Genomic DNA, 13,486 nt, shown 5'->3' on the forward strand with positions numbered 1-13,486 from the left:
ATATACAATAAGCAAAACAACCTTCATGGTAAATAAAGATAGCCTCTGTCCCAGCTACCTGTCACCGTTTCAGCACTCTTAACAGTTTTGCGTTGTTCACGGTTTCAGAAAGAGGCACAGCATGAGACTTGGTGGTGGATTTTGATGACAGCGTGTCAGTTTAGACATGAACTATGTTTACTCTCAGCAGAGGTGAGACTTGTGCAGTCTTCAGCCCTCCCTTTCCAGTTCCTCATAGGGGGCTTCGCCGGGAGGGCAGTCCACCAAGGGACGCCCCTGCTTCATAACCCGGAACACCCCTGCTTCATAACACCGTGGATCAAACTACTTGCAAGCAGGATCAAACTCTTGAAGTCAGGGTGGGGAGCGGGGGCAGGGATGGAAAGGCACACAGCTCCTCAGCATGAATCCAACCATTTCACGGGTATTTGCCAAGCTGCACAAGGTCCCGGTATATCCGTGCGAATGAATTCTCTTATGAACCTTTAAGTCACTCAACTAAGAACTTGTTTCAAACCATAAGTATATGAGTGTTTAATACTGGGGGTGGGGGTGAGTAAAAAAAAAAAAAGAGTATAACATCTGTTCGTCTCACGTCTCTTTTGCAGCGGGCGATGAAATGGGTGACTGTGGAGGCGGATTCCCGCTAGGTCATCTTCTCCCGTCAGGTCGGTTCAGTTCAGATGGCGCACAGGCCAGTTCTGCGAGGGCACAGGCGGCTACGCGGTGGGGCCGGAGCCCTGGGACGCGGGCTGGGCAGGGGGCTGCGTGCTCCCCTGTGGCTGCGAGGTGGCCGGGGGCGAGCCAGTCTGCAGCTGGGCCTGAAACTGGGCGAGCTGCTCGGGACTGGCTAGCGTCGTCAGCAGATTATTTTCCTGCTCCAGCTGGGAATTTTTCTCTATGAGTTCCTTGATTTGCTCCTTGAGGACCTCCACTTCCTCTCTAACCGCATACATCAAATGGCTTTTTACCAGATCCATTGCTTGCTCGATTTTGTTGTCAATAGCTACCACACTTGCACCAGAGGAGAAGGGCCCCGTCACCGGGCGGGACGGCGGGTTCGGGCACCGGCGGCGCGATGGAGGCTGTCAGGGGTCTCTCGTCAGGCCGAGACTACAACTCTTTACGGGAGTAGAAAGTCACACCTTTCTTTCCACAGAAACCAAAGACCCCATTTATTCTTAAATGCATCACAATTTGATACTCATTGCTTAGAAGCGATTTCCAGGCAATTGGAGGTACACTGTTTCATTAGGAAGCAATTAGACGACATTCTTCTACTAAAAATAGATCTCAAAGGAATTTTCCAGACCACCATTCTTTAGAGGTGAAGCTTCAGGTGGAAATGTCTCTGTTTAAAGCTGAGTAGGTGATGACAATACTGCACAGAAGGCTTTGAGAGAGTAAGTAGAGTGGACGCAGCCTGCCTGTGACCAACACATCTACTTAAGCTTCTTAAAGAGGCTTCTTTGGTTCCATGGTGACGCTGTTAACTAATGCTATGCCTTCTCTCCAGTCCCGTCTTCTAACCTATATCCTCTCTGATTCCCTGCCATTAGCACCGACTTAAAATTATTTTTAATTGTTTTCATTTATTATTTCCATAAAATTTATTTAGAAATGTTAAGTATAGAAATTATTCCAGCATGCTTACCTGAGCATCATTCCATTACTCTATCTCCCACACTCCTGTGGCGTCTTCTTCCAAGGCGCCTGCCACTTGTGTGGCCATCCCCATGAGAGCGCAGCCTCCTCCGGTGTACAGCCCTGGTTCAGTCGTATCTGCGTCCCCATCCCTGAGCACGGAGCCTGGCAGAGAGTGGATATTAACAAAGTCACATTGTGTTTTAGCAGTGCATGAAAGGAATTCAGGAAGATAAATATTCTTGGTGAAATAGAACCACTTATGAGTCCTTATGTACAGGGAATGTACTTCTAACCAGCTATAAAAAATGACAAAGACTCTCATCAGGTACTTGTATTTAATTCCCAAAGGAACTGATTCAGTTAGTGTTCAGTTAACGTTCCAGCTATCTATGACCTTGGACCAATCAGGGTGTGTGTGTGTGTGTACACGCGTGTACACACACATGTGCTTTTATTTGTTTCTTATTTTAGGGAGGCAAAATTATAACTTTACAGGAAATGATATGCACAGTGTTATCTATGATAGCCAAGTCTCATTAAAAAGGAAGCTTGATAATAAATCTGTTAATTTGAAAAGAAAATGCAAATATGACATCACTTGTAAAAATGTACTCCAAGAAAGTAAATAAAAGATCAAATAAAAGACAACAAGCTCTTTGGAAATTTCATTTTCACAACTTGTATGTGGTGCAAAATAAAATCTGGTAATCAGAGAAATTCTCTTTGTAAAACGTAACTATGGCATGAGAAGTTTTAGTGAGTCGTTTATGCAAATGTATCCATGCTCCATGGTCCTACCCTATGCAGTTGGAACTTCAGGAAAACTCCCTGGGAAATGTTTGAAGATGTTTGTCCCTGGAGAGCCCTGTAACTGGACTCAAACCCCGGGGACCAGTCAGGTTCCCAAAATGGTCTGGCTTAGGCTAAAAATGTTTACATTTTCTTTCAGTCCTAGGAGTCTACAAGAATGGCTGTGCATTTAAAGTTGGATTATTCAAGTATTACACCCATCTTTAAGACAGAAAGAACATCAGACCATGTGGAAAGCAATAGGGTGATAGGTACAACAACTGGCAATAGAAACACCTTTTGACCCGGCAATATCTTTGCTGGGCACATACCCCAAAGAAAGAGCAGACAGATAGATGTATGCTCTCTCAGGCTCACTGCCGCACAGTCACAAAGATAAGAAACTGGAAAGAGCCCAAATTCCCATCAGTAATTAATACGATCCCAGTCAGAAGGAGGGGATGGTGTCAGAAATTAAATTGCGAGCACCCTGTGCGTGGAAGGCCATGGATGACAGTGGAGCTCCATAACCGAGGAGTAGGGGCTACGCCGACTTTAAACCTCTGATGGGTCCTCTCTGACCATAGTGGAGGGATGTGAGTAGCCTTATCAGACAGAGCGTATTATAGAGACACTAATAGTAAATACAGTTAGATTAAATAGAATATCTTATTTGATCTCCCTTTTTACCTGTTTAAAAGTTGTATTCATTAAAAAAAATGGAAATACAAGTGAGTTAAGCCCCTGGTGAATCTACCCCCTCTGAACACAGACCAGGGCTGTGAGTGGCCTTGCTGTCATGCAGAATGCATTGGAAAGTGGATTATGGAAGATACAGCTAGGCTAAAATTTAACACTATTATTTGGTTGCCCCTTTGACTTATTTTAAAGTCATTCTCATTTTTAATATTTCTGTGTTCTTTTACTTGAAATTTTTCTAAATTTTGTCTAATTATTTTTATTTAGACTTTTTTGCTTCCTTTTGTTTGTGTATGGCTTTTGGTAGATGAGATCCAGGATGGGAGAATTATAGAGACAGTCTCTGGACTAATAGTTCCTTGGGGGTGGGGCAGGGTGGGTGAGGGGAAATGAGCTAAGAACAAGGAGTATAAGAAAGAAAAGGATGTTCTAAAATTGATTGTGGTAATGATTGTACAACTCCCCTTGATATGATTAAACTTTGTTTTGTATGCTATGTGGATTATGTCCCAATGAAACTTTTTTAAAAAGACAGTAAAATGCTGCAGTTCTGAGAGATGATGCATTTGTTTTGGGCTCTGCATTTTTAAATGGACAAAGACCTTGAGATGATGATCTTTATGATATTTGAGATGGTAGTTTTGATTATGGTAAAACTTAATCCAATTGTGGGATGCTGAAGGGTAAACAGGACAAACTATTTTCAAGTGAATGTTGGATTTCATCATGTGGCACTCCCTGAATTTGACAGGACATTGCTTGAGATGAAATGAGGTTTGCCCCTGATTCCACCTCTACCTTTCTTTTGCCTCCATGCTGCTTGGTTACCTCTTAGTTGGTAAGAGCTTGATGCTGATCCTACACAAAGCAGCAGAGTTGCTGAGTCAGTTGCAATGTAAAAAAGTTTTCTTACTTGGTATTTTTGAAGGGGAAGAGGACAAAAGAAAAGAAAGATGTTATGAAAACATCAGCCTTTACAATGGCTAGATTTATAACCTTAAAGACCCAAGGCCCTGTTTATTCACAAAAGAAGCACAAAGAAGTTATCTCTGCACTCATGAGTCAGAGTTGGAAGGAACACCCACAGACAAGGGTAATTTACGTTCTAGGGCTGTTTCAGTCTTCTGGTTTGATTGACTCACAAAGGTGCTAATCAGGGGAAATTGTGTGTGCGTGTTTTCACTTTACTATCTGTTCCCGTGAGCTGGACATGGAGACTTAATACCGTCACAGACCCACTCTGGGAAGTCGGATGACGGTGACTCTAGTTATTATCATAGTAGCGACAGTATAAACTGAGGTCTTGTGTGTGAAAGGATCGTAGCTGTGTAAAATCTTGCATTGTCGATGCCCAGGTAAATATACTACTATAGGAGATTAAGATTAGAAAACACAACAGTCGATGCTGAAAAAGTAATAGTTTTTGCATTTAAGAGTTAAAAAGGTGATGATAATGCATTCATATTTTACTCTTTCTTTGGAAATAGAGTCTTTGTGTCAGACAGTGTTCTAAAGGACTTTCATGTATTAACTAATTTAATCCCCTGAAAAACCTCATACATAAATTATATAACAATCCCCATTTTATAGATGTCAAACACATGCATGCATCAGAAAGGAAACTGAGACAAAGTCATTAAGTAACCAGTGAGTGACAGACCTAGGTTTCCACCTCAAGCAGCCTCATAGCTAAAAATCAAGTACATGAATACGTGTATTGAGGTGCTTCAGTGTTGCAAGTGTTTAGCTGCTAATTGAAGGTCAGTTGTTTAAACCCACCAGTGGCTTTCCAGGACCACTGATCTGGCAACCTGCTTCTGGGAAAATTACAGCCTACGCAACCCTACAGGCAGCTCTGAGTTAGAGTTGACTTAATTGCAGACAACAACGTATCTATACATACAAATAAATCATCAGGAAATGTACCATAATAGAAACCTGGTAGTCTTTTGATGAAGAATTTACCTGACAAGGAGTACATCATTCAAACATTGTCTAGCAAGAAAATGTATTGAAAACAAAGACCTTAAGAAGTTCTGGAATCCAGAACTGGTACTTTCTTTCTTTTATTTCCTTTTCTTCTTTTACATTTTATTAGGGGCTCATACAACTCTTATCACAGTTCATACATATACATACATCAATTGTATAAAGCACATCCATACATTCCCTGCCCCAATCATTCTCAAGGCATTTGCTCTCCACTTAAGCCCCTTGCATCAGGTCCTCTTTTTTTCCCCTCCCTCACCTTTCCCCCCTCCCTCATGTGCCCTTGGTAATTTATACATCGTTATTTTGTCATATCTTGCCCTATCCGGAGTCTCCCTTCCCCCCTTCTCTGCTGTCCATCTCCCAGGGAAGAGGTCACATGTGGATCCTTGTAATCAGTTCCCCCTTTCCAACCCACTCACCCTTCACTCTCCCAGCATCGTCCCTCACACCCTTGGTCCTGAAGGTATCATCCACCTTGGATTCCCTGTGCCTCCAGCCCTCATATGTACCAGTGTACAACCTCTGCCCTATCCAGCCCTGCAAGGTAGAATTCGGATCATGGTAGTTGGGGGGAGGAAGCATCCAGGATCTGGGGGAAAGCTGTGTTCTTCATCGGTACTACCTCGCACCCTAATTAACCCATCTCCTCTCCTAAACCCCTCTATGAGGGGATCTCCATTGGCCGACACTTGGGCCTTGGGTCTCCACTCTGCACTTCCCCCTTCATTTAATATGGTATATATATATATACACACACATATATATATACATATACACACATATATACATACACACACATATATATACATACACACACTTATATCTTTTTTTTTTTTTTGCATGATGCCTTATACCTGGTCCCTTGGCACCTCGTGATCACACTGCCGGTGTGCTTCTTCCATGCGGGCTTTTTTGCTTCTGAGCTAGATGGCCGCTTGTTCACCTTCAAGCCTTTAAGACCCCAGACACTATCTCTTTTGATAGCCGGGCACCATCAGCTTTCTTCGCACCTTTGCTTATGCACCCATTTGTCTTCAGCGATCCTATCATGGAGGTGTGCAGTCAATGATATGATTTTTTGTTCTTTGATGTCTGGTAACTGATCCCTTCGGGACCACTCGATCACACAGGCTGGTGTGTTCTTCCATGTGGACTTTGTTGCTTCTGATCTAGATGGCCGCTTGTTTATCTTCAAGCCTTTAAGACCCCAGTCACTATCTCTTTTTATAGCCGGGCACCATCAGCTTTCTTCACCACATTTACTTGTTCACCCACTTTGGCTCCAGCCGTTGTGTCGGGAGATCAGAGCACACGGGAGCAGATGAAGGGGCAGGAGGAGAGAGTGGAGCACAGCCTGGCCCACCAGGCCGTGAGGATGATGTTCCTGAGTAGAGCAGCCCGTCCACAGAGAGAACAACATGGCTGGCCCTACTATGAGAAATGATGCCAATCAGTGACTAAGGGCGATACAGGGGACTGCACCGGAGACACAGTGTGGGAAATGCACCTGACCTGATCCCACCACACCGAGGCAAATCACTGGTGGAGTGCAGCTGAACAGCAAGGGAATGGAGTGGCAAGGTCCCCAGGGAATGATGAAAGTGGACTTTGGGGCCAGGGCGTGGTGCCCCTACAGACTGGACTGGAAAACGCTCCTAAGGGCCAGCAAACGATCCCTGAACTAACTACAAGCTTTTCTCTTGTGAACTGTTTTGTTCTGTTCTTTGTCAGTGGTTTGTTTTTGTTGTTTTGTTGTCTGGTTGTATACTGTTGCTTTGTTTTCCTCTGTCTTGTTTTCGTGCATGTTAGTGTCTCCACAGGTCTGTCTGAATGGGACAGGCTGGATAAATTCTCTGGAGGGAAAACAACGGGACCGACAGTTCCGGGGGGACTTGGGGTGGGGGGGTAGGGGGGGTAAGGAAGTGGTGTTAACAAACATAGGGATAAGGGAAAAACATGGGACCCCAAGTGGTAGAGAGGGGGGAGTGGCAGGCCTGGTGGGAAATGATCAAGGGTAAGGTTGCATAGAGAAGAGGTATACTCTACCCCAGGTGGCGACGAAGCATGGTAGTGGGCAGGAGGAAAGTCAAGGGAGATGGAGGAAAGAGCTAGGAGTCAAAGGGCATTTATGGAGGTCTAAACAAAGACATGTACATGCAAATATATATAGGAGGATGGGGAAATAGATCTATGTGTCTATATTTATAGGTCAAGTATTAAGGTGGCGGAAGGACCTTGGGCCTCTACTCAAACACTCCCTCAATGCATGAATACCTTCTTTTATTAAATTGGAACTTTCATTCTTACACGAGCCTTATGTATTTCCTCTACAACGCCCACCAGTCACTTTCTGGGACTTCCACTCTGGACGCTCATCTGGCTGTAAAAGCCAGGATCTCGCGGAGAAGATGTTATCAAAGGTTAAAACAAACTCTTGTTTTTGTAGACTGTTGCCTGTGGGTTGCAACCACATACATACCACAATGGAAAACTATGAAATTATAATAACAAGACAATCCTTTTCCTATTACTTGATACAAAACCCATAACATATTAAAATTATTTTCTCTACCTGTATTATATAATCAAGTCACTTAAAGGAAAAGTGTAATCTAGTTAGTCATTAAACTCATTTTGGAACAAAGATGGATGGAAAATCCTTTGTAGTGCAGAATATTTTTTTAAAAAAAGAGTCCCAAATACTTACAAGACAAGCATGGGAATTCTACCTCTTCTTTGGCATGTGACTATACAAGGGGGTACCCCCAAAACTGGAGTCTAAAAATACTTTTTACGAAACTACATTATCACCTTCCAAGAATTCTCCATTACACTTAATACAGCTTTCAAATCTGCTAGTGCATTCTTGGAAATATTTTTCAAACCTATCTGTTTGGATGGCTGAGAGCGCCTCCCCCCTTTTGTCCCCTTCACCTCTTCTATCTCATCAAATCACTGTCCTTTTATGTCCCTGTTCATTTGTGGTAGCAAAAAGAAGTCGCACAGAGCAAGGTCAGGTGAGTAAGGTGCGTGGGGCAAGAGAGGCACTCTGTTTTTGCCCAAATCTGGCACACTGAGATGGCTGCGTGAGCAGGTGCATTGTCCTGGTGGCAAAACCAGTCCCCCGTCTGCCACAAATCAGGCCTCTTTTTGTTACACACTGTTACACAATCTCTCCAGAGCCTCTAAATAGGAAGCTTGATTAACTGTTTGCCTGGTGGAAGGAACTCCAAATGCACAAGTCGACTTTTTTGTCCATTTGGGAAGTTGATGGACGTCCAGAACAAGGTTTGTCATCCATCTTTGTTGTCATTTTATGTTTGTTGAAATGAGAAAACCACTCCTACTCTTGAGTTCTTCCCATAGCGCTGTCCTTATAAACTGTATTCAACATCATAACAGTTGCTGAGCATTTTCCCCCAGCAGGAAACACAACTTCACACTCTCACACTGTTCTCTTAAATCGGTTATCACAAAAACAGAGGTTTGAGTAAGACTGCTGTTTTGAAAAATTCACTGTGACGAAAGAACCTTCCCAGGTGACACTGCTAGGTTCAGTAACTCAGAGTGCACTGCTTGATGCTCACCTAGTGGAAAAAATGTGTACTACAAAAGCTCCACTCTGTCTAATCCAATTCCGCTTTTTTTTTTAGGGGGGGGTGGAGATATATAAATATGTAGTCATTTACAAACTCTAAACGCATTCAAGGAGCTCTGATGGTGCTGTGAGATAAGTGTTGAACTGTTAACTGCAAGATCCCCAGGTCAAAGCCACGAGCTGCTCGTCAGAAGAGAGGTGAGGCTGTCTGCTCCTATACAGATGCACGGTCTGTAGCCCTCCTGTAGGGGTTTTCTGAGTGACCACCGACTCAACAGCAATGGGCTTGGTTATTGGTTAGTATCAGCACTCAAGTCGTTACCTGTTTCTGCTCTGGGTGACTTGGAGGGGCTTTTTGTTCAAAGCAAAGGGCCGGTATAGGATTGTAGGAGATGATTTTTGTTGCAACAACAAGAAAACAAAAACAAAACGTGAGCCTTTCTCTGAATAGACCATGACATTGTATGTCTACTCTCTTCTATTAATCTAGCCACATGCTTCTGGCACAGTTTCAGTGTGATCAGTAGAGGGTGCATCATGAGTGTTTTAGGTATAGACATGTGATGTGATTCTGGCCAAGGAAATAGCATTATTTCCATTTCACAGAACAAGGGCTGAGTCTCAAACAATTGTCTTGCTTCTTTTCATGGTAGTATCTATGAGGGAGATATTTACTTAAAACTGTTTGTATAATTATGTAACATCTGAATATATATGCTTAAAGGATGTCTAGATAATACAACTATTAATCAAGTTCACCCACACACTACTAAAGCTAGGGAAGAGATGATGGAAAAGTTCCATGTGATCAAGCAAAACAAGATAAGGGCCAACTGAGGAATAGATCATCAATTGCTCATATTTAAGTTGAAGTTGAAGCTGAAGAATTTTTTTAAGTTCACAAGAGCCAAAAATAAGACCTTAAGCAAATCCCATCTCAATTTAGAGGACATCTCAAGAGTAGACTTGACCCAGTGAACACTAATGACTGAAGACCATGCAGTCTTCTGGCGTGACATCAAGAACATTATAATTGAAAAAAAGAAAAATATCATTGAACAGTCAGTATAGAAAATAAAGTGGACTCTGAAACTTTCTCTTGCACATAAAGTTGCTAAAGCAAGTGGAAGAAATGATAAAGTAAAAGAGTTGAACACAAGATTTCAAAGGGCAGCTTGTGAAGGCAATGCAAAGACTCATAATGAAATATGCAAAATCCCGGAGCTAGAAAACCAAAAGAAAAGCAACACGATTAGAATTTCTGACGCTGAATGGAGTGAAGAAAAATGATATTGGAAAGACTACAGAGTCACTGGATCAAAAGGAATTGGTCGACCGTTTTAAGAGATAGCAATGAGCTAAAACTATTGGATGAAGTCAAAGCTGTTCTGCAGGCGTTGGTAAACAAACAAGACTCCAGCTCTTGATGGGATACCAATAGAAAGGTTTCAACCAACAGAGGCAGCACTGGGAGCACTCATCAGTGTATGTGAGGAAACCTGGAAGATACTTACCTCGTCAATTGACTGAAAGAAATCCATGTTTGTGCTCATTCCAAAGAGAGGTGACCCAGAAGAATGTAGAATTTATCTAACAAAATCATTAATATCACATGCAAGTAAGATTTTACTAAAGATACTTTTTAAATGACTGCAACAGTATATTGTTAGGGAGCTATCAGAAATTACGGTGATTCAGAAACGGATGTGTGGCATGAGGCTTAGCATTGCTGACATTGGGCTATATTTTGTTAACTATGCCACAACACTTTACTTCATGATCATAACAAACTATGGACAACATTGAGAAAACTAGAGATTCTGGAACACTTAATTGTGCTCATGTGAAATTTATACATAGAGCAAGAGGCAGTTGTTTGAGCAGAATAAGGGGATACTATATAGTTTAAAAGCAGGAATACGATGGATTGGGATTGCATCCGTTCACTACATTTATCCAATCTGTCTGCTGTGAAAATAATAGAAGTTGAACTATATGAAGAAAAGCACAGTATCTGGATTAGAAGTAGGCTCTTTAAATGCCTGTGATATGCAGATGACACAATTTTACTTGGGGAAAGCCAAGAGGACTGGAGGTATTTATAATCAAGATCAAAGACTGTACCCTTCGGTATGAATTAGAATTCTATGTAAACGAAGCAAAATATCCCCTCAATTGTACTGATCTATCATGAAATACAGAAAAGATTGAAATGGTCCAGGTTGATAGTTTACTGGATGCACAATCAATCCTTCTAGAAAGAGCAGCCAAGAAATCAAAGGACACATTGGGCAAAGGTGTGGCACATGACTTTTTGGAGCATGAAGTAGAGTAAATAGGCTACTTGAGACTACGGTGCTCCTCCTTCAAGCCAGGATATGGTCCATGACCTCAGAGCATGTTAAAGTGGAGCCATGCATAAAGAAAGCAGCAGATGAATGATGCATTTGGATTGTGGTGGTGATGAGGACTACCGAAAGCACCGCAGACTGCCGGAAGAGCAAGAAAATCTGTCTTGGAAGAAGTACAGCCAGAATGCTCCTTAGAGGTGTGGATGGCAAGCCTTTGTCTCACATATTTTAACATGTTATCAGGCAAGACCATTCCCTGGAAAAGCACATCATAGTGAGGTTCAGAACCAGCAAAAATGGGATGTCCTCAAGGAGACTGATTGACACAGCGGCTGCAATAATAGGCGAGGTCTAACAATAATTCTTAGCATGAAGCAGGATCAGACATTGTTTTACACTATTGTACATAGGATCGCTATGAGTTAGAACTGACTCGATGGCATCTAACAACAAATCTGTTACCTACCAGTGCACGGTAAATAACGCCCAAATTCAGTGCCTAACAGCAGCATACATATATGATCGCACCTTTTCAGAGGGTCAGGAATATAGGAGAGGGAAACTGGTAGCCCGGGCTTAAGCATTCTCATAGGATTTCCATGAAGTAGTTCGTTGGGCCTATAGTCCTCTGAAAGCTCCAAGAATCGGTTTCTGATGTCACTGACTCCCATGGCTGTGGCCGGAATCCTCAGTTCTTCCATAGTTGTTGGTTGGAGGTCTTGGTTCTTCACCACATGGGCCTTTCTATAAGACTAGACACCACATGGCTGTTGACTTTGCCAAAGCAAATGATCTGAGAGAAGAAGCAAGCAGAAGCCAAACTTTGTTTTGTAACCTAGCCTCAGAGGTGACACGTCACCATCACTTGTTCCGTATGCCATTGGCCACGCAGACCAGGCCTGGTATGATGTGGTGACCATTAAGAGGCAGAGATCATTGAGGGTCATTTGGAGGCTGGCTACCATAGTAACTCAGTTCTAAAATATTTGAGCAACTTTCTAAAATATGCACATAGAAAAAAATAAACATGATTTGTGGCGCTGGGTTTAATGTTCTTTTAAATCTCTTCAGGTGAAAAATGAGGATATTAGATCCCAAAAAGATTTAAAGCAGTCTTGGAAGTTCTAAGAAGAAGCTCCATTCTCTCCTATAGGCTCACTATTAATTGGAGTTACTTTATTTTAATTACTTAAAATAAAAATATTTTAAATGATTTTTGATTTTGCACTTTTAGCTACTCTTATCTTTTTGGTTGTGATATAGATATTATTGAGAATCTACGGAACGCTTCAAAATTCTCATCTTAGATAAATGTGACCCCTAAGAAACATCTACACCCATCAAAATATTTTATAAAATTTCAAGGGGTTTGTGTGTCACTGATTTATGAGTCAGTGGCAGGGATTGTTTTTAATCGTTGAGTATTTTTAGTGTAAGCCTTTCTCATCCCTCTTTACCTCCACTGTCAGAAATGGTAGTTGGAGTACTGGCAGAAGATCAGACATATAGGCCAATAGAATATAATTGACATTATGGAAATAAACTCACATTTTTGTGAATTGGTTTTTCACAAGAGTGACAAGGTCACTTAATGGGAAAATAATTTTAAAAATAAATGATGCTGAAATAATTCAAGGTGGAATAACAACCTAAAATTAAAAATTAAACAGTAAGACTCTTAGAAGAAAACATAGGAATATATTTTCATGGCATTTGATCTGTTTGTAATTTTTTAGAGACAATACCAAAAACAGGAGCAGCAAAGAAAAAATAATGCTAAATTGGACTTCACCAAAATTGAAGAACCTTCGTGCATCAAAGGATATCATAAAAATGTGAAAAAAAACTATAGAATGGGAAAATATTTTCAATTCATATATCCAATAAGATCCTAGTATCCATAATATATAAAGAGCATTTATAATGCAATAGAAAAACAAGATAAATAACCCACTTTAAAATGGCCAATAAACTCACAAAATTATCAACAAACTCTAGTGACGATTAGTCACTAGAAAATGCAAATCCAAACCAGGAGATGCCATTATACCCACTAGGATGACTAAAGTAGAGCAAATAAGCAAAATCAATAAACAAAAGAAGAAAGAGAACCATAACTGTTGTCAAAGATGTGAAGAAATTAGAATCCTCAGCTATTAATGAAACTGTGGAATGGTTCAGCCATTGTGGAAAACAATTGAGCAGGTCCTCAAAAAGTTAAAAACAAACCACTGAGTGGCCCAGCAGTTTCCTCCCTAGAGAAGTGCCCCAAAAATGGAAATTTAGAACAGATCCTCAAAGAAATACTTGGACATGAATGTTTATAGCAGAGCTACGCACAATAGCCCAAAGATGGAAACAACCTAAATGGTGTTTCTCATCAATGGATGGAGAGACAGGCAAAATGTTG

At 41.5% G+C, this 13,486-nt stretch overlaps 1 protein-coding gene across 1 annotated transcript; it reads right to left on the reverse strand.

Annotated features, from left to right (window-relative positions):
• Positions 1 to 531: 531 nt before the first annotated feature.
• LOC142450251 (TSC22 domain family protein 1-like) lies at positions 532 to 1,094 on the reverse strand. The gene has a single exon (XM_075551975.1). It carries the CDS (start codon positions 978 to 980, stop codon positions 720 to 722), a length of 261 nt encoding a protein of 86 aa, XP_075408090.1. The 5' UTR covers positions 981 to 1,094; the 3' UTR covers positions 532 to 719.
• Between the last annotated feature and the right edge of the window lie 12,392 nt (positions 1,095 to 13,486).

This window comes from Tenrec ecaudatus, chromosome 6 (assembly GCF_050624435.1).
Source record: "Tenrec ecaudatus isolate mTenEca1 chromosome 6, mTenEca1.hap1, whole genome shotgun sequence".
NCBI classification, from domain to species: Eukaryota; Metazoa; Chordata; class Mammalia; order Afrosoricida; family Tenrecidae; genus Tenrec; species Tenrec ecaudatus.